This window comes from Nelumbo nucifera, chromosome 3 (assembly GCF_055504915.1).
Source record: "Nelumbo nucifera cultivar China Antique chromosome 3, China Antique-T2T, whole genome shotgun sequence".
NCBI lineage: Eukaryota > Viridiplantae > Streptophyta > Magnoliopsida > Proteales > Nelumbonaceae > Nelumbo > Nelumbo nucifera.
Window position 1 is genome coordinate 53854188 of NC_142651.1, and position 20673 is coordinate 53874860.

Below are 20673 nucleotides of genomic sequence, written 5' to 3' on the forward strand. Positions count from 1 at the left end.
TCAATTCCGAGCTTGCACCTACCCCCCAACAGTACTTTGAGCCTACAAATTCTGACCCTGAGCTGATCGGTCATTCTCCCAAAAAATAATCCTAGGATGCATCCAATAAGAAAATATACAACCAAGAAGAACACACACCTGTATCAAAATCACAATTAACTGGGATGGGATGATAAGAACATCATTGAGGGTTTCAATTTTGGAAACCCTCATTCATGGTGATTCCTAATTTGATTTTGATTGGTAATTCCTCATAATTTGGTGTTACAATCATTTGTTAATCATCAAATTCTCTTTGAAGCAGATCTATTTGCAAATGTCAATATTATATTCACTAAACCTTGGGATAATTTTTTTGGCCTTTGAGAGTAACCTGAATGAATTTTTTGTCATTTCTCTTGTGTTGTTTTATTGAATTCAGGATATGCATGAGCAATATTGTTGGAAAATCATGCATAGTAGGAGATAGTCCCAAAATAGGCTTTATAATATTTATTGAATAAATCATCTTTTCACAGTTAGATAGCCAACATCCCATTTTGAAACGGTTTTAAGGCACTTTTTATATTATCTTTTGTTGAACAACTTTTAAAATTTTATCTTTATAAATAAAATTCTCTCTAATAAGTTTTAGCATAGCATAGTACCATGCTTTTAAAATTTAAAAATTCAGCCCAGATTCATTTTCATAAATATACAATTTCAATTTCACTTCACAAGGGGTTTAGAATTCATCATTTTAACCTACCATTTCAAGCACAAATCAGTAAAATTTTATTTTCAAGCAGGGAGTTATTCTTCATTACACTTTCACTCATTTTCTCAAATCAACAAAACACATCCAAATAGTATCATCAATTCGCCTTACTGTTTCAGCAAATTAAACATTTTTCTTTCAATAACAAACTTCAATGTTTCACCAAATAACATATTCAACAGTAAATTTCCATGATACGTTCATTTCTACAATAATACTTACTTTCAAAAGCTTTCATCAAGCATAGTAGCTCTATTACTCCTCCACGGCATTACATAGGACTCCGTTGTTACTCCAGCCCTGCCCAAGGGCATTACCCCTCTGTGACCTTACATATCTTACAAAGACACCAAGCTACCAAAAGACCCACTAACTCCAAGGGGTTGCGGTTTGACGGTAATCCTTTGGGCATTGTTTATCAAAAGGCACCAAGCTTCTAAATGTCAGTAACTCCAAGGGGCTCTGGCTCGACGGTAATCCTTTGAACACCGTTTACAAAGACACCAAGCTGTCAAAATTAAGAACCAATAACTTGGCCTTTGTGTCTCATAGCATTAGCAATTTCACAAAACCTTAAAAAACTCAGGATGACAACTATCATACCAATATATTACACATAGACTACCTGCATATTCAAAACTTTTGGACTTCTCTCTCCCTCTCTGCTTCTATGCAGCCATCCGTTACTTTTCATGTCATTGTCGGAATTCCTACTCCAATTAATGAACTACAACAGCTCAATCCCTCTCCCTCGTCGGAGGGTATATAGGCAGCCCCTCCGGGGTCTGACCACTTCTCCCTCCCTCCCTTTCTTTCCCCTTTTCTCTTCTACAACTTGAACCAACTCTCCTCATATTTCAGAATCAGACCACCATCACATCCACTGGTCTTATACCGAGAAGTCGTCGTCATACACTACGACGAGGTGAGGTGAGATATGGATAGGTCTTGAACGACCTTCACCACAGCAATGCTTTAGAAAGATTTTGAACAACTGGAAAATAGGTGAGGAAGCAACTGAAGCTTCCTTATGCTTCGAATAAGCTAGGCAATAGCGGTGATAATGGCTGGAACTATGGAAGTACGGAGTGAGGAGAAGAAACTTGTTCTTTGGGATTGCATAGAACAAAAGGAAGGCCAGTGGAACGTTGGGTTTGGATTTGAATGGAAGAGGAGCTTGTCAGCTTGGTTGGGGAGATTTATTTGAAAGGGGCAAAAGACTTTGGCTGATGTGTCGAGGGGCGTCTACCTGATGAAACTCAAACAAATTAAAATCTATTAGTGCAATCGATTCATAATGCCACACAGCACATCCCAATCGTGCATTTAAGAATGACTGATCAACCCAGTTCAGAGACCGTATATGAATTGATGTTAAATTCATGGGCAAGATGCGGTTTGTAAGAAGGCTACTAGTATTACCATGGGGGCTGTAATTTGAGAATTCTGCATTCATTGGACTGCAGCCCTATCTTCCGATGACAGTCACGGGAGATAATGAGACATCAAAAGAGATGTTTCCAATGCACGGTTGGTTGGAAAGTGTTGTGGGGCGCTGATGTTTTGGCCAACATGAGAAAGTACACAGTACACTGAGACTTAAGTGATGGTGATGTCCAATTTGGCCATTTTGATATGGGAGTTTTCTCCCTCCAATTATTCCCATTTTTGTCAATAATACAAAACAATTCCTCCACCAAAGTCCCAACTTCAAAGCCCAGACTTTGCAACGGAAATTCTCAGATTGTCGTCACATGCTTCTATGAAACTACCTCCGTCTGAGCAACTTCATGAATATTGGAAGTTGGAAGACTGCACCTCTTTCATGGGAAGGCTAGACTATTAAAAAGTCTTTTTTTTTTTTTATTTCTTTTTATGTTATAGCCTAATTGGTTTGGTGTGGTCTTCTGCTTCATTGGCATCGGCCATGCATGGTCTTGACCCTCCTAAGTCCTGACCACCTACCACCTACCCCTACCTGTCATTCTTCCTTTCCGCTCTCTGTTTGCTTCCAAGTTCACACCTTTCACAGACACCCAGGAACGACAGAGGTGTGACAGGCAGTAGTCTTGAATCTTGATTCCGCCATGTCTGATATCATTAAAGAATCTTGGGGAAAATATCTGCTACAACTGCAACTCCATCCTCTTAGAACCAAGGTATGTCCAAAATCCGAATACCCTTATTTGACTATTCTACTTCTTCTAGGTCAGACTTCAATTTGAGTCTATTGCCCTGCTTTTTCTTTCTTTTTTTCGCTTTCCTGGGAAAAACGTAATATTGTGTTACTTCACTTTATTCGAGTATTCGATGGTGTTGGGTTTGATAGCTGAACTGGGTTTTTCTTTTTCTTGTTAACTTGTTTCTAGGCAATTACTGCTGGCGTTTTAGCTGGATGTAGTGATGCAATTGCCCAGAAGATTTCTGGAGTCAAAAAGCTTCAACTAAGAAGATTACTTCTTATAATGGTATGCTTGCTATTGTTTTACTTATTATCTGATTGATATTTTGGGACCTGGATGGATCTAAAATTCTTTTTTGGGTTTCTTTTTTGTTTATTTGAGTTTATGTGTTTCTACGACTGCATCAACGGGTGATGATTTGGTGAAATTGTCTATTGTTATGTCTGCAAGGAAGTCCTAAATCATGCTATGATAATCCTCTCGTTTTCTTTTCTCTATCTCAATTTCTGCTTTGTTCTCTACCTAATAAACTTCTGCTTTATATGTTTATACGTTTTTTAACTTCTAATTGTTCTGCAGCTTTATGGGTTTGCATACTCGGGACCGTTTGGGCACTTTCTGCACAAGCTGATGGACATCATCTTCAAGGGAAAGAAGGGCAACAAAACGGTTGCTAAGAAGGTACATGGTGATGCAAAACCTTTCTTATGGTGCCAAAACGTGGTCTGGTTATTAAGTTCTGCAGTACTTATTGGGTTATTTTGATCCGGGATTTGTTCAAATTATTATATTTTTTACCTTTTCAGGTGATTTTGGAACAATTAACTTCATCTCCTTGGAACAACATGTTTTTCATGATGTACTATGGTCTTATAGTTGAAGGTATATAATTCTATGAATTGAGCTTTTGGGAATCAGCAAGTCATTGTCTTTAGTCTGTTGTTTGTCTGTCTGTCTGTAGTCTTTTCCTAAAAATAAAGTCCATCATCATCATCATCCGAGCTTTGTCCCAACTATATGGGGGCGGCTACATGGGTTCTGTTTTGCCATTCTATTCTGTTTTGTGTGTATTGGGTTGGCTTTCAAAAAAAAAGTATTGAATCACTAATCACCAATTATGGTAAAGGTGGAATAATCTGTTATTTCATATAAGTTGCCAAATTCACTTTCTAGATATAGGATAAACTATGTATTCTATTGTTATTGGATTATTTCAGCTTTGATAAATGTTTGTATTTGCAGTTTCTTGTTCTCTTCTTTTATAGCATTGGAAGAGAAATAATTTCCAAATTTCTGTTTGTTTTCTGGCCTTCAACTTTGTTAATCATCTCCCATACAATCCTTTTTGAGATATTTGTGGAAAAGTGAGACCTACCTGGCATCTGATGGAGAAATGATTTGATTTGATAATTCCATCTTATTCCCATCACAATTTTGTGTTGTTTATTTAAAATCAGGACAGAGACCACTGATCTGTGTCACTCTTAACTGTTTTATATTAGTCCTTTATTACATGTTTGTGGTTTCTATAGTCTTATATATGAGATTGCTTCAATTCTTAAATTTAGAAGACACCTTTTGTGGTTAACTAGTCAGTTGGGAGGCCAAAACAACCAGTCATCACCTCACCATGACAAGACTAAGATTCAGGTGGACACTTTCCTAGAAGTGAAATTAGCAAATGAAACTACATTCTATTCAACTCTTTATTTCAAAATGGTTTGGTTTGTTGCTCTCATTTGGATTTGTGGGTCTAAGTAGAACGTGTAGTTTTATAATCTGTTTACATTGTTTTGCTTTCTGGTGGTCTGAATTAAGCATGTCTTTTGTATTGCCAAGTTGCAACTTAGTATTTACCACCTTTGTTTATTCATGGCAAGGTCATGTAATTAAATACCATATTGACAGCTAAAACAGGCCATTTTTTGTTTTCCAGGCATTTCTCTTTCTGTTCTTTTAACATGTATCTATTTCTTCTATATCACTGGGTACTTCTGTAATATATAATTTTATGTTTATGGACAATTCGTTATATAGGCTGTATGTTATTTGTTGGAATCCTCTCAATTGAAGTAGCCAGCTACCACTTCCAGGAGTGGATTTCTGCCTCCCTTCTAATTTTAATCTTTTTTGTCAATATCAGCCATCATGAGTATACAATTTTATCCTATTCAGGTCAGGTGTCTCTTTATATGCTTTGTGCTTATTTTGACAATTTATGGAACTCCAGTCCTCGTCCAGCAAGGTATTAAATGTCTAGGCATGCAGTTTCTGTCCATAGAGAATCAACTGTTACTATCCCTATTTTTGAAGTTAAAACCTTTCAAAGAGAATCTATGGTTGCTCTATGTTAGGGTCTTTGTTGGTTGTTTCCCTTGAGACATAACTATAAGGGGGCACTCTGTTTTTGGATTTTGAGAGAGGGGAAAGTTGGTGAATGGGATTTTGATTCCCATTGACCAAGAAGCTCATGTTCATTTTTCAGATTTATGTGGGGACCAGTGAAAGTTTATTTTCCTGGGTACCACTTACCCGGGTAAGTGATACCCATCTCCTAGGTGGGTAAATTAATCTTCCCATCTAGGGGAAAGTTTCCAATACTTGGATGGGACAAAAATGCCCCTTTTAATAATAGAATTTTTATGGCTATGATTGTCATTGCCTTATTTACATGGGAAATAAAAGAACATGGATAAATGCACTTACCGGGGTAAGTCTTTCCTGGGAAACACTTGCCCAGGTAAGTGCATTTACCCGAGTAAGTGACTTACCGAAAAGCGAACGGGGCATAAGTATAAAGGAAAACTTCTCAATGGATCGATCTAAAGCCCCAGGGCCTAAGGAGGAATTATAAAGATTGTTGGGAGATTATTGGAGGTTTATGAAGATTTAGCACATTTAATTCGGGAACAAATGCGATTTTTATGACCTTGATCCTAAAGATGGATGCAATTCAACCAAAGGATTTCAAGCCTATAAGTTTAGTGGGAAGCATGTATAAAATCATTTCTAAGGTGATGGCCCTAAGAATAAAAAATGTCCTTCCTTCACTGATCTCTACAAATCAAGGGTCCTTTGTTTTTGGGAGACAAATAATAGATTAAATACTCATTTCCAATGAATGTGTAGAGTTTAGGAGAAGGAAGAAGGAAAAGGCTTATGACATGGTGGATTGAGATTTTCTTCTAGAAGTTCTCAATTGCAAGGGCTGTGGAGAAAGATGGTTTAGATGGGTGAAGGGTTTCATTTCCTCATGTCATTTTTCCATATTGGTGAATGGAGTACCTAGGGATTTTTTTTCTTGCTAAAAGGGGCCTTAGATAAGGAGATCCTCTGTCCCCCTTTCTTCTAGAAGTTCTCAATTGCAAGGGCTGTGGAGAAAGATGTTGTAGATGGGTGAAGGGTTGCATTTCCTCGTGTCATTTTTCCATATTGGTGAATGGAGTAGCTAGGGATGTTTTTCTTGCTAAAAGGGGCCTTAGATAAGGAGATCCTCTATCCCCCTTCCTTTTTACATTAGTAGCTGATGTACTAAGTGATTTGATTTTAAGGTAAATGCTAATAATTTGCTCAGAGGTTGGAGAGTTGGGAGGACGTGGTGGTCATGCATCTATAGGTTGCAGATGATATCATACGGTTTTGTGAAGGGGAAGTAGAAGAACTTTTGTATTTAAAGAGGCTAGTGAACCATATTGAGAGACTCTTCAATTTTAAGTAAACTAGGGCAAGAGTTGTGTGGTAGGAGTAAATTTAGGGAGAAGAACTGGATTTTCTAGCTAGACTTTTGGGGTGTGAAGTAGGGGACTAGCTATTACAATATTTGGGACTACTGCTAGGAGGAAATCCAAATGCAGATAGCTTCTGGTACCTAGTGATCGAAAGATTTAGCAAGATGTTTGCAAATTGGAAGAGAAATTACTTCTCTTTGGGGGGGGGAGTAGAATAACTTTAATGAAGTCAACTTTGGCCAATTTGCCAGTTTATTTCCTATCTACCTTCAAAGTACTAGTGAAAGTGGAAAACCAATTAGTGAAGGTTATGAGGGGATTTCCTGTGGAAACTGGGAGACACCAAGAAGGATCACCTAGCAACGTGGGAGGTGGTTTGGGAGCCTGGACACTTAGACAGTTGATAAGGGAAATCCTTAGTATAAATAACAAGGGAGATTGGTGTATGCTTCAAGTGGACAAGAAAGTCAGCTGATACATAATATAATCCTTGTCTGACTACAATGTGGGAAAGCAAAATAAAATGATAAAAATTGCACAGGTGATGTATCCTTTCAGCCATAAATTGTCAATTATTGAATAACAGCACATGATCAAGAAATACTGAAGACTGCGATTCTGTTTTACTGACTCAGGAGTAATTTTTTTTGGACTAATTACACTTCTATTTAGAAGTTATAGCTTCTTATTGTTAACATCTTTTTGCCATGCAGGAAGACCATGGGGCTTAGTCCAGAAAAAAGTCCAGAAGGACTATCCTCCTGTCCAGTTGACTGCATGGAAGGTATAAACTTTGGCCATTATTTTATGACATGATAAAGATATTTATGAATGGCATGGCAAAACTAACTCACTAAGACTCCTTGACTAAACTTCGCAGTTTTGGCCTATAGTAGCTTGGGTGAACTACCAGTATATGCCTTTGCAACTCCGTGTCTTGTTCCATAGCCTTGTTGCTTCATGCTGGTATTTGACCTTTTTCTTGACCTCTTTGTTCTTGCTTTTTCTTTTTGTTTTCCTGCATCTTCCAATTATTTGCTTCCACGTCTATTTCTTGCACAATCCATCTCAAAACCTGCTTTATTATTATGTGTAAATATCTTTTACATGCAATGTATTTTTCTATCATATTTGAATGCATTAGGATTTAAGCAGGATAAAAACTATTGTATTCCTTATTTGCAGTAACTTTGTAAAATGCTGGTTTGTATTCATTGATTCAATCAGGCTAATAATTTATGATTTCTGGACATGGATGCTGAATGAGGCTAATAATCCGTTATCTGTGTATGTTTTTAAGCAAATAACTAAATAAGTTCCTTTGAATATTTTCTTTATTTTAAGATTGTTAATCGTCAAAACATTTAACATTGCATGAATGTAACTAAATTAAGGGAAATTGACAATTTAAAATTAAAAAGAATGGCAAAATTTAATAACCTTCTGTTTCAATGATAAATACATAAATTAGTATAGTGGGCATGTACAAATATATAAGGATATAAGTAAATTTATAATAGGGGATTTAAATACAAAAAAATTTAAAATAAAATGCAATTGGATGCAAACGCCTATGAATATCAAATGGGATTTTTCTCTTTTCCTTGCTTTGAATTATAATATTCGAAGAGAACTTTGAACTTGTGAGCAGAAGACTTGCATCAACTCAGCCCAGTAAGACGTGATTCAGGCATATTCTTCTCTCTACTCATTCTTCAGTTCTTCCTCTTTTTTTTTTTATTGTTGCATTTTTTGATCTTTTTTTCTCCACAGTATTTCCCTCTCTTCAGTGGCATCTTTTCTCTTCTTTTTTGGTGTTTTTGTTCACAAGATGGACAAGGTGTATCCAAATGCATGTCCATATGTGTACAAAATCCGTGTTGTTGTTAGCAAGCCTTTTAAATTGAGTTGTGATGGGCGTTAGTCATTACGAGACTATACAAATACTTGTAAGCATCAAACCACTATATTAACTAATTTTTCCCTTCAGAAATTTTAGATTTCTCTATCCTATGAAGAAAAGAAGATTAGGGAAAGGTCAGACAAGCATTTAGTGGATGTCATAACTAGGAAGAAAAAAAAAACCTTATCATGATTAGTGCAGTTAGAATACAAACACATTGGTTTTTTGATATCTCATTCAAATGGAAGTGATGACAAAGAAGTGAGTTAATATTATCATCTATTGCTAGTAATATTATAATCCAGCAAATCCCTTGGAGCCTGCTTTCAGGTCACTGAAATGAAGTGACTTCATCATGGTTTTCCTTTCCACTTATAAGCACAAATTCATCATCTAAAATGGATCCATTCCTAGTTTCCAGTAATATTGCAACGGGTTCAAATGCCGTGGATTCAAATGCCATGCTAATCCATTTCACATGTATCTGAACAGTCTATTAGTTAGACTTGATTCTTGTTTTAGATATTAGTCAAGTCCAGGTAATCATTGTGAACCCTATTTTTCAATGTATTCTCAGTGGGGAGCTCCTATAGTCATCACCAATTAAATATAATAAATGGGGTATGGATTCTAGTAGATCATTTGAAGAAAAAACAAGTTTGCATATAGTGGATCATATCCAAAACTAACCCAAAGAAGAAAGGAGAGAAGGAAACCTAATTAAATAAAAGGAAATCAAGATCCAACATTTATAAGGGATGGTGCGAACTGGCTCACTTGATAAGATCTGTGGCTGGTTGTAGCAGTGACTTGGGATCAAATCCCACAGTCACCAGGGTTGGGGGAAGGGGTATGGGTAGGGGGATGGGCTACCCCCTTGTTGTATCCCTAGGTCTGGTGTTCCAAACAAAACAGCCAGGTTTTCCAACCCCTTTTGCACAGTGAGCTAGATACAAGGCATTAGATGATCTGGGGATCCCTGTGCATGTTCTATTCAAGGTAGAAGCTACTTAGGTGAGGTAATTGAGTATATCCATTACCTGATCAAAATAGGGCAGTAATTATAGATTGACTTACTATGTATCGTAAACTAAATTTTGTACTTCATTTCTACAAGTTCTCAAATATACATGTGCAAAAGTGAGACTTGTAGCAGTTCACATAACTAGCATCATGGGGTTGGGGCCATTATAGTGTTGATTTTTCAAATTTGAGAATTCCAATCAGTAAAAAGTTCTGATTCATCATTAGCATCATCCAAGTCCTAATCCCAACCATAGGGGGTCGGTTACATAAATCCTTTTTATTCCACCTCGTTCTGTTTAATGCCATATTCATTGTTAAATTATTAGCGCCTAGATCATTTCTTACTACTTCGACCCATGTCCTTTTTGGTCTACCCCTAGCCCTTCTACCACCCCTTCAACTTGCAAAAAGTTTTGATTATTTCAAAACTAGTAAGCATGAGATTCATATTACCTATATCATGGAGTTTTGAGAAAAGTCCAACATCTGGATTCAAGCCCATGCCAAATGCCATCACTTGCATTCAGTATTTTATGTTCCTTCGTCTGTGTAATGTCATATTAATGGATACTAACATGTTACTTTTTTTTCCTGCTGCTTCCAACTTTAGGGCAATATTTCTGAATCTAAAGGCAAGATCTGTTGCTATAAAGAAGGCATAGGAGGTGGATGCCCAATTTCGCTTTGGAAATTCTATTTAATTCTTGGAAAACTATTAGTATCATGTAATGCTTATATAATCTGCTTAAAGACTACAGAGAGACAAAGGTTGTTTGTTATGAGGCTAATGGAAGCTAATTTCTTAGTTCATGCTTGTGTTGTATCTTCTGTAGACGGTGCTTGTTAGGACATTCAACCAATGATGCAGTGCAGTGGGTAGGGGTGCCAATGGACCGGTTTTGGTTTGGACCTTGTCCAAATCAAAATCAATTTGGATGGACCAATAAGACATATTGAATTGGACCAGTCCAGACTTAATGGTCCAAAGTATTTATTGGATAGGATTGGACCTGGTCCATCCGTAATGAATTTATATCGGATTGGGTTGGATTGAACAAATATTTGGTCCATTGATAGAAGATAGGAATATAGGTGTCAATGGACCAGGTTTGGGTTAGAATTAATCTAAATTAAAACAATTTTTAACAGACATTGAATTGGACTGGTCCAAAATATTCATTGGATTGGACCTAGTCCATTTGTAACGGACTCGCATTGGGTTGGGCCAAATCAAGTCCAATTGACACCCCTATCAGTGGATACATAGTGTGCATTAAACTCACCATTTCATAATCCCCTATGCCTGAAAGAAACCTGATATGTTTATGGGCATCAAATAAGCTGATTTAGCTCTACATTCTTGTGAAAACAAATATCACTAAACATGGGGCAATTGTAAGTGAGATGGGATGGTCAATGTGGTCCAAGGCATGTGTTGCCACGCCTAGGGTCAAACCCTACCTTCAAACATCCTTCTAAACCCACAAGTGCACCTAGACAAAGGAAAAAAAAAAAACAAGAAAAATCAAGCAGGTACATGATTAAGATGAGTGGTTGATGGAGCAAGGCTTGTGTCTGATGAAGAAAATTAGACTAGTTAAAATGGGTTTAGCCCAAAATCTAAGCCTGATATACCAGCGAGATGACATCTGTTGGATTAGAGTGTCAAATTGATGGCTTGTGAACTATGGGTTCACGCCTGAACCACCAAGCTGGGTTGAAATCTAGATGTTGACCTGTTTCATTAATTGAATTGAATTCGGATAAGTTCAGCTAATCAGATACTGTATATTCACGTGCATAAAACTAATAAACATTTCTTAATACTCTCTCTCTCTCTCTCTCATTCTTCTTCTATTATCCGTCTTCATTATTGGCTATTATAAAAAAAAGGACAAGAGGATGTGATGTACGTGGTGGTTGATGGTTGTAATCTTTTGATATTCTCAAATGCTTGATTTGTGAGAGAGAAAATTCGAGGTTGTAGTTCTTTTCCCTTCATGGTTTTGACGTAATATCAGGCTAAAAGATGTTTTTGTGTTTCAACCAAATGGATAGCTTTCATTGTAATTAAAATCATAGATAGGATCAGGGATTTAAATATTGATATGATAAGTTCGATATGGGGCGTATTGTATCGGTATCAGTTACTAATGATACCGTCAGTCATTCGTATCGAATGAATACAGATGTGTATTGGCTTGTATCGCATTGTATCAGCCGATACACACCGATATGGAGCTGATACGCGCTGCATAATTCAGAACTTTCTATAAAAGATTGTGAATGAGGTGATTCAAACCCGAGTCACCACACACGCAATAGAATTTGCAGCGTTTCCAAACCAGTTAGTCGCGCTACATTTTGTGATATAAAGTAAAATAAAATAAATTTTATTAACGTTTTCTATTCACATGCAATTTAAACAAAACACACATTTATATTTAACGCTAACTAAAAATTAAAAAAATAATATTTAAAAATAGTATTTTATAAACTAATAGAATAAATAATGTATCAAATCCACATTTATATAAAAAAGATTATTTTTTATATCAAGAAATTTATACAAATAGAATATAAATAATAGAATAATTATTTTAATACTTAAAATTTATAAATTTGCACATGATATAAATCTTAAAATTTTTATATACTTTTATTAGTTATTAACTAATATTTTAATTTACATTAATAAGTAACAACAACACATTTATTATTTACAAAAAAAACAAAAATATTATATACAAAATATTGAAGAATATAATATTAAATTGAATCTATCAAATCCACTAATCTACATTTATTTCAAAAAATTATTTTTTATTTCATAAAATTTATATAATATAAATGTTAATAATGAAATAATTATTTTAGTAATTAAAAACTATGAATTTGTATACAATATGCATCTTAGAAATTTTAACAAATTTGATATACTTTATGTTATGATTATATTTTTATAAATTATTAATTGATATTTTAATTTGCACTTGAAAATTTAATATTTAGTTGACTTTTTCTTAATGTTAAAAATTAAAATAGTAAAATAAAAAATAATTGATATAATAATTAAAATATAATAGGTGCATATGTTTAGTGTCTTGGACTCTTGATTGATGCACTATAAATAAAATTATGCATCCCGGTTCATCAATCGTAATATATTTCTTCAAATATATCCTTAATATTTACATTTTTTATGTATTTATATACTATTTTGTGATCATTTTGATCTTAAATTTAGTGTGATTGATATATTTATGAAATTCATGTGTATTTCCCTAGTGTATTCATGTGTTTCCAAAGCGTATCTGTATCTGTATCCAAGTTGTCCAATACGATACCCGATACCGATACTTTAATCATTGGATAGGATATGATAAAAGGCTACACACCAGATACTACAGCCTCTATTATAATTTATTTGACATTAGTGCATTTCCTCTTCAACCCAAACTCTTCAATTTATGACATCCAACTTGAACCCGGTTTATGGTGGTAATTGGCTTGGTTGAATTTGGGTTTAACTTTAACATATTCATTTAAACCCGTCAACCAGTTAATGACCCATTTAAATAGAAATTGGATGGTCAACAAACCAACCCAACCCATGTTTCATGGTTCTAATTAGGGGTGGCCACGAGTCGAGCTCTTCAAGAGACACTCGTGCTCAGCTAGGCTCGGTTTCAACCGAGCTTCGAGCTGAGCTCGAGCCCAATTTACAGGTTCAATTAATAAATAAGTTGAGCTTGAATATATATATATAATAAAATTATAGAAAATAGTATATATAATAAAAATATTATAATTCTTAATTTTTAAATATCAAATAAAAATATTTTATATATATAATTTTTATTTTTATTTATAAATATAAAATAAAAATATTCTCAAGTAGAGCTCGAACCGAGCCGAGCTCGAGCTTACGAGTTTTTTACTTGAGCCGAACTTGAACTCAAGGTTCTAGCTCGAACCGAGATCGAGCTCGAGCCTTATACTTCCTAGGCAAGCTGAGCTCGAGCCTTCTACTTCTTAGGCGAGCCGAGCTCGAGCCTCATACTATTCAGCTTAGCTTTGCTCGAATCCATTCCTAGTTCTAATTCCAAAAGATCTAGTTACATGTGGATCTAATTCTACATCTTTGGTTTGAGGCAAGGTTCAAAAATACCACTACCCTTGATAAGCAATCAAGAGTTTTAAACCATCAAAACTCTTCTTTCCTTGTACTTTTTGGTTACGAAAAGTTGACAGTGGATTTTTGTACCACATCGATTAATGATAGAGGATTTTTGAAAAGTCCAAACTCTTATTTATATCATACAATACGCATCCATACGTTGAGATATTGTGAAGTAATGTGAACCTTGGTCTGAGGTTAGGGGCATGGAATGCTTGTTAAATCCTTAGTTGTAATCTATAGGAGAAATTGTTTGCTGGTTATGAAGTTAAATCAGTTCTGTTGATGTAAGTTAATCAAAGGGTCAACCCCCTATAGTTTCCTACATTTACTAAAACCTATCCTATAGTTTTTGTATTAATAAAACACCCTTTATGGTTTGCAATGACTTGATTAAATAAATCGGTGTTTGGCAAATCTTTCCATGCGGTCTTCTGGGCTTCAGCAAGCTTGAAAGACTGAAAACCAATCTTTTTCCATTTGGTATATAACTAGAAGCTAGAAAGATGAGAAGACCTGTGTATGAAAAGACCCGAAAGTGCTGAATTTTTAGAAGCTTCAAATGAAACTTTTTGGTCTTTCCGAGAGATAGATAGCCTCTAAACACATTTTTAAAAGCTGGGTAGACCAAGCCACTTACCAAACAGTCATTGTCTTTAAAGACAAGACCCCAAAAGCTCAATATGCCTTTTGGCTATCCGGGTTACTGGAAGATCTTTCTAAATATTTGTAATTAATGGATCTGTTTAGAGTTCTAAATCTATTTTTATTGGTAAATATTCAAAAAAACAGAACATTTACTTTTCTCATGAAACCAAAATCCCAAGCCCTATTCTCTCTTTCCTTCCCACTCTTTCTTTCCTTTGCAATCCTTCTCTTCCCTAGACTGAAGATCACTTTCTCTAATCCCTATTCTCTTTTATTCCAACCCTTTCTTTCCTCTGTAATCCCTTCTCTTTCTTTGGACTAAAGACCACTATTCTCTACCCCATTCCATATTCTTTCCTCGTATAAGAGAATTTTTTTTTTGGAAATTTTAGGATGGAGAACCAATGGGAAGCCATTATTTCAATACTTGGGCACAAAAGTACAGTTCAAAGGAAGTAAATCAGGCAAACTTAGGAGATTTGTCAAGAAGGTTTAATTAAGTGACTTGAATTCAAACTCAAAGGGGTTTGAGGTGGTGGTGAGCAAATCCAATTTTTCTTTGAAAACTAGGGAGGTTGTATAGGGATGAAAGAATATGTAATAAGATGGAGAACAATGGTCTCCAGTCCGATGAAAGAGAAGTGATTGCAAAGGAAAGAAAGGGTGGGAGAGAGAGAGAAAGAGAATAGGGCTTGGGTTTAGGTTTTGTGAAAGGAAAGGAAATATTTTCTTTTTTTAGTTTTGAATATTTGGCAATGGAAAAAAAAATAGAAACATTACTCTAATTGGATCCATTAATTGCAGATCTTTAGTAGTCAACAAATTTTTCTCACATGGGTATGGGGCAGGCATCTAACCCAGCATGGGTTACAAACTATAGGTAACTAGAATATCCGGAGTAGGGATGGCAATTTCCTAGTTTCCACTAGGTACCTGGCCTATTTGATCGGATTGGGGATGAAGACTACCTTGATGGAAATGGGGATTAATAGGGATACCTCAGGGATGGGGGGTGAAGTCTCCACCCCAAACCCAATTATATATATTAAATGTTTTTATATTATATATATATATATATATATATTTAAGATATTATTTATATTTTAAAAGTTTCCTTTATTTTAAGTAAATATTTTTCCGAAAAAACTTTTAATTAAAAAGGGTAAACTACAAAGACCCCCATACTATGGGTTTAGTGACAATTTCCCCCTGAATTTTCACTTTGCAACAAATACCCCTTTATTAGAGTTCCAGTTCTATTAGTTAACTTTGAAAAAGATTCTCATCCAGATATTTATAATTTTTAAACCCCTAAATTATCCTTTTCTTATTTATTTGAATGATTTATAATTTAATCAGTTTCCTAAATATAATATTGAAGTCCTCTTAATTGCTCTAATAGATCTTTGGCCAAATTCAATATTTAAATGAAATAGTAGAGGTTTCTTTTTGATAGATATAAATTTAAGGTTTTGTTTGTTTGTTTATTTGTTTATTTGTTTTAATTTATTAGAGAAAGGAGTGGATAATTTTTATATTTTAAGATGAAGAGAGATATTCATGTCAACAAAATGAAACAAGAATTTGAAGAAACTTGTTTTTCTATGTCAGTGAAATGATTCTTGTTGTTTTAGCTAGTTTGGTTTGGAGAAAATGAACGTATTTTTTGGTAAATTAGGGTTTAAGAAAAAAGGGCAAGGAAAATAAAATAAGAAAGTTTTAGGTGTGTATTTTGGTATTTTAATGCATTTCGTCATCTAAATAACAATTAAGGGGTATTTGTCGCAAAGTAAAAGTTCAAGGGTCAATTATCATCACTAACCCCAGAATAAGAGGATCTTATTTGTTGCAAATGAAAGTTTAGGGGGATAATTGTCACTGATCCCATAATATTGGGAGGTCTTTATTTATATAACTTATCCTTCAAAAGTTTAGGGACTGGTGTTGGGAATGGGGACTTACTTAAATGTCAAGGTCAAGATCGGAGTATGATCCCTACCCCATTGCCATTCCTAATCTGAAGCGATGTCTTAGTGATACACTAACTGTAGTTAAACTTTAGTAAATACATGAAAGTATTGGGGGTGTCTATGTAAATGACCCTTAAATTGGGTTAGCCTGTGCCAAAGTGGTTTCTCACTTTCCACAACTTCTTTCTTTCACTTTTATGGTGATTTGGCTCATGATTGTGGATCTGATGATGGTGGTGGTGTGATTTGGCTCTTTTTGATTTTGGTTTTGTGTTTGAATCCTAGTCTAGTCAAGTCAAAGTGGTACAGAATTTGTTTTCCAATCAGTTCACATAACTCAAGTAATTTGTTCTCTTTCGTGTTAGAATAAGGGAGAATCAAAATTTTATAGCCCTAAAGTACAGGAGAAATGCATCCTGACCGTGAATTGATGCCAAATTTACGGGCAGGATGTGGTTTATAAGGGGGCTGAAATTCAGAATTCTGATCTCAAAATGTGTATCCATACTTTTTCCTTAGAATAATGCAATTCTGATCTCAAAATAAAGTAGAATCGTAGAAAGATGGTTTCAAGGAACCTGTTGAGCGTGGCATCTTCTGAAAGGTGGACTAAAAATCCAGCCTCAGCAAATTTCCTGAATAAAATAAGAAGAAATGATGGAGCTAGAATTCTTCTCTCTGTCATTGCTCGTAGCAAATGAGGATACCTTGCTCAGTTGCCATGTGCTTTCGTCAACTTGTTGTTATACAAAAAAAATTCTTCCTTGTGTGTTGTGTCGAAGTGACTAAAGAAGCAAACAAACGAAGGGAAGTAGGACCACATTCACCTCATTTGTCCCAACCTTTGGAATCTGCTGAAGATACTTTATTAATATAATAATATGAAAAATATTAGTAGATAGAAACTCTGGTTTAGATGTTTGGAGACATGATCTCCATGGTCCCTTTACAACTACTGAAATAAGATTGGCGCAATAATCTCAGACCCTATCTGGTTCACCCACACATGGCCCACTTCTCCAATCAGGGTTTCAAGAACTGGGTTTTGGATGGTTGTTTGGTTGTTGGGTCATCAGATCAAACACAGTCTCAAAGTGAAAATGAAATGAATTTAAATGAATGTGGCAGCCTGGCAGATCTCCAGTACGTACGAATGAAATGGATTTCAATTTGATTTTCATTTTGAGGCTCTGTTTTATCTGATCCAACAACCAACCAACCCAAACCCAAATTGGAGAAGTGGGCCACGTGAATTCATGGTTTTCAAAATCAGACCGGACTGAAAAAACCGGAAATTGGTCACCTGATCAATTTTATTTTTTTCCTAAAATCATTGATTTTAGTTAGTAAACCGTTGAATCGGCCAGTTAATCGTTCAAACGGTTTTGACCGTTTTTCAAATTTTTTAATTTTTTTTAATTATTTTTATTTTTTTTGTTAGAACGGCTGACTATTCGTCGAACGATCGCCCAGTTTGAACCGGTAATCAGACCCCTGACCACTTCAGTCACCGGGTCGGTTTTAAAAACCATGGGTGAATCAGATAAGTTCTGAAATTGACACACCCAGCCAGAATGTACCGAAGCTAGGAATTGTATTGAAGAGACCACATCTGCGTCCCACAATGGTGCCCCACAGCATATCCCAATCGTGTATTAGAAACATCTCCCACCGGCAACTTCAGGGATGTTCCCAATGAACACTGAGATGTATATGTGGGGCGTTTGTGGGTTACCATCTATGTAATCTCTTCAAGTACAACTCGTAGCTACTATACATTGATTCCGGGTCCATCAATTTCAGAACTTATCTGCTTCACCCACATAGCCCACTTCCCCAATCTGGGTTTGGGTTGCTTTGTTGTTGGATCAGATAAAACAGAAACTCAAAATGAAAATCAAATTGATTTCTATCATTCTATGAGTAGCAGCTTCCTAGACCCTTCACATTCTGGGTCTCTCTCTCTGAATTGTAATGGAATGGGAATGCCTGGATTAAATAGTTTTCTTTATATTTATCACACATTCACTTTCATGGAGATGAGGGGTCTAGATGAAGTCTGTACAGCGTACCGAAATTAAGAGAAATGCTAACGCCACGGTAAGCTTGTTATGGTAACTGCCTTAACACCGCACACAATGAATATTGTAGGGTGTATTTGTTTAAAATAAAATAATAATATTTCCCCCCTAAAGGCTAAAGTGTTCGTCGTTAGATTAATGGCTTTCATTCAATGTTTTTAAAATTCAATCGGACAACAAACCTTTAAGGGTCTGGTTTCTGGGTCAAATGGTTCAATCATTCAAATTGAACGGATGATTCATTCTGACAAAAAATAAAAATGTCCAAAAACCATTGTCTAGGCCAACAGTTTAAACGGTTCGATCACCTGAATCAACACTTCATTGATCAAATCAATAATTTTTGGCCAAAAGATGGTTCTGGAGTGAAATGGAGCCGGTCACCTGACCGGTTTTTCAAGTTCGACCATCCGGTCTAATCCGGTTTTAAAAACATTACTTTCAATTAATGCAACAATCCGCGTACTTAATATTTGGATAAGGTTGTTGAAATTTTAAACTCAAAAGAGTGGAAATGTCCACCAAAAATGTGGAAATGAAAAGAGGTTAGAATTGTTCTGAAATATATATTCTTTGATAGAAAGGAAGAATAGCCCGTGTTTCTTTGCAGAAGGCTTAATGAATAGGGTCGTAATCAACTCATAAATCCACACAGGAATTACTTTAAATTAATAAAATAATCAGGCTTATCTAACATTAGAATCACCAAGAATTTACCTGAAATTTAATTAAAAAAAACATTCAAAGCAATTTAGAAAGCATTCTACAACGTGAATTATTTTTCTTATTGTCAATTCTAAAATAAATCAAAACCATCTTGTTTGAAAATAGATTGTTTCTTAAAATAAAAATACAAAAAATATGTTCCCAATTGTACGTGTATTTTCTGTTTTCAATATTGAAACCAAAAATATGTTCTTGAATCTGGTTTAAAAAACATGTTTTCATTTGATTATTCAACATCATGTTTCACAAATCATATGACTTTTATGCTAAAAACATTTGTTTTTGTTTTAAAAACCAATATTTTGTTGGTTCCAAAATTCCAAAAACATGTAATGTTTTTTTGCTAATGTCTCAATTCCAAAACAAATGAAAACTAAAACATTCATGTTGTAGAATGCCCTCTTAAACTACGATTCTACAAGTTTCTGTCTTTTCCGAAAAAAAATACAAGTTTTTGAATGAACCCAAATTATTTTTAAAATTAAAAATCGATTTATATATTTATATATATATATATATTCTTTTTCAAATTGAAATTTAATAAACTTAGAAAATAGAAATAGATGATGATGATGATGATGGTCTCCTCTCCTCTGTCACCCTATGCATGCTGGTTAGCTCAAAGATATATGCTGACATTTTCGGCACCCCTTTAGAATGGATTTGGGCTTAAAGCAAGGTTCAAAATATCAGTGTGTACCATTGCACGAAATATTAGGAGTTGGGACATGTGTCCACTTTTGAATGTTAATACCTCTTTTTTTTTTGGATAAAGAAGGTTAATACCCTTGCTAAAGATGTCATGTCTTATTTTAATTCTTCAAACTTGAAAAAAAAAAAAATCTAAAAGTATCGACTCCTTTGAGTCGTGTGATTAGCAATTTTTGTGTTAGGCATTGACCTTTATTGTACATGAAACCATTGTTTGGTTTCAATGTTTATCAAATAAATACTAGAAAATATAAACATTTGGACTTATGTGCATAAGGCATTTGTAGAAACCTTAAATTCTTATTTCTCACCCCAACATTTCTTGAGATAAAATATTTATGTGATATATTTTATGGGGTGTTTAATTTGAGGTGGAAAGTAAGAAACTGCAAAATAATGCCCAACCAAAGAACAAAATAATGTCCAATCAAGCAGCATTTCTTGGTTTCGTGAGAGTTTATTGAAAAAACGCCGCAACATCAGCAACGTATAGACATTGGCGTTTGTTGCAGATGAAGCAAAATGAAATAATTGTTTGGTTTCACTGTTTATCAAATAAATGGTAGAAAATTAAAATGCTTTGATTTTTGTGCATGGGGCATTTGAGGAACCATTGAATTCTTTAGTTTCCCCCTAAGGCTAGTGTTTTTTGAAACCAAATGTTAATGTGACACTTTAATGAGTATTAATCTGAGATAAATAATAAAAAACATTTAAAGTAAAACCCAACCAAACAACAAAAACTTGAAACATTTAAAAT

General features: G+C 34.9%; 1 protein-coding gene across 1 annotated transcript; it reads left to right on the forward strand.

Annotated features, from left to right (window-relative positions):
• The first annotated feature begins 2436 nt into the window (after positions 1-2436).
• On the forward strand, positions 2437-10407 carry LOC104600931 (Peroxisomal membrane 22 kDa (Mpv17/PMP22) family protein). The gene is made up of 7 exons (XM_010264100.3): positions 2437-2916; positions 3127-3225; positions 3520-3621; positions 3747-3822; positions 7382-7452; positions 7549-7634; positions 10208-10407. Exons 1-7 carry the CDS (start codon positions 2845-2847, stop codon positions 10257-10259), a joined length of 558 nt encoding a protein of 185 aa, XP_010262402.1. The 5' UTR covers positions 2437-2844; the 3' UTR covers positions 10260-10407.
• The last annotated feature ends 10266 nt before the right edge of the window (positions 10408-20673 follow it).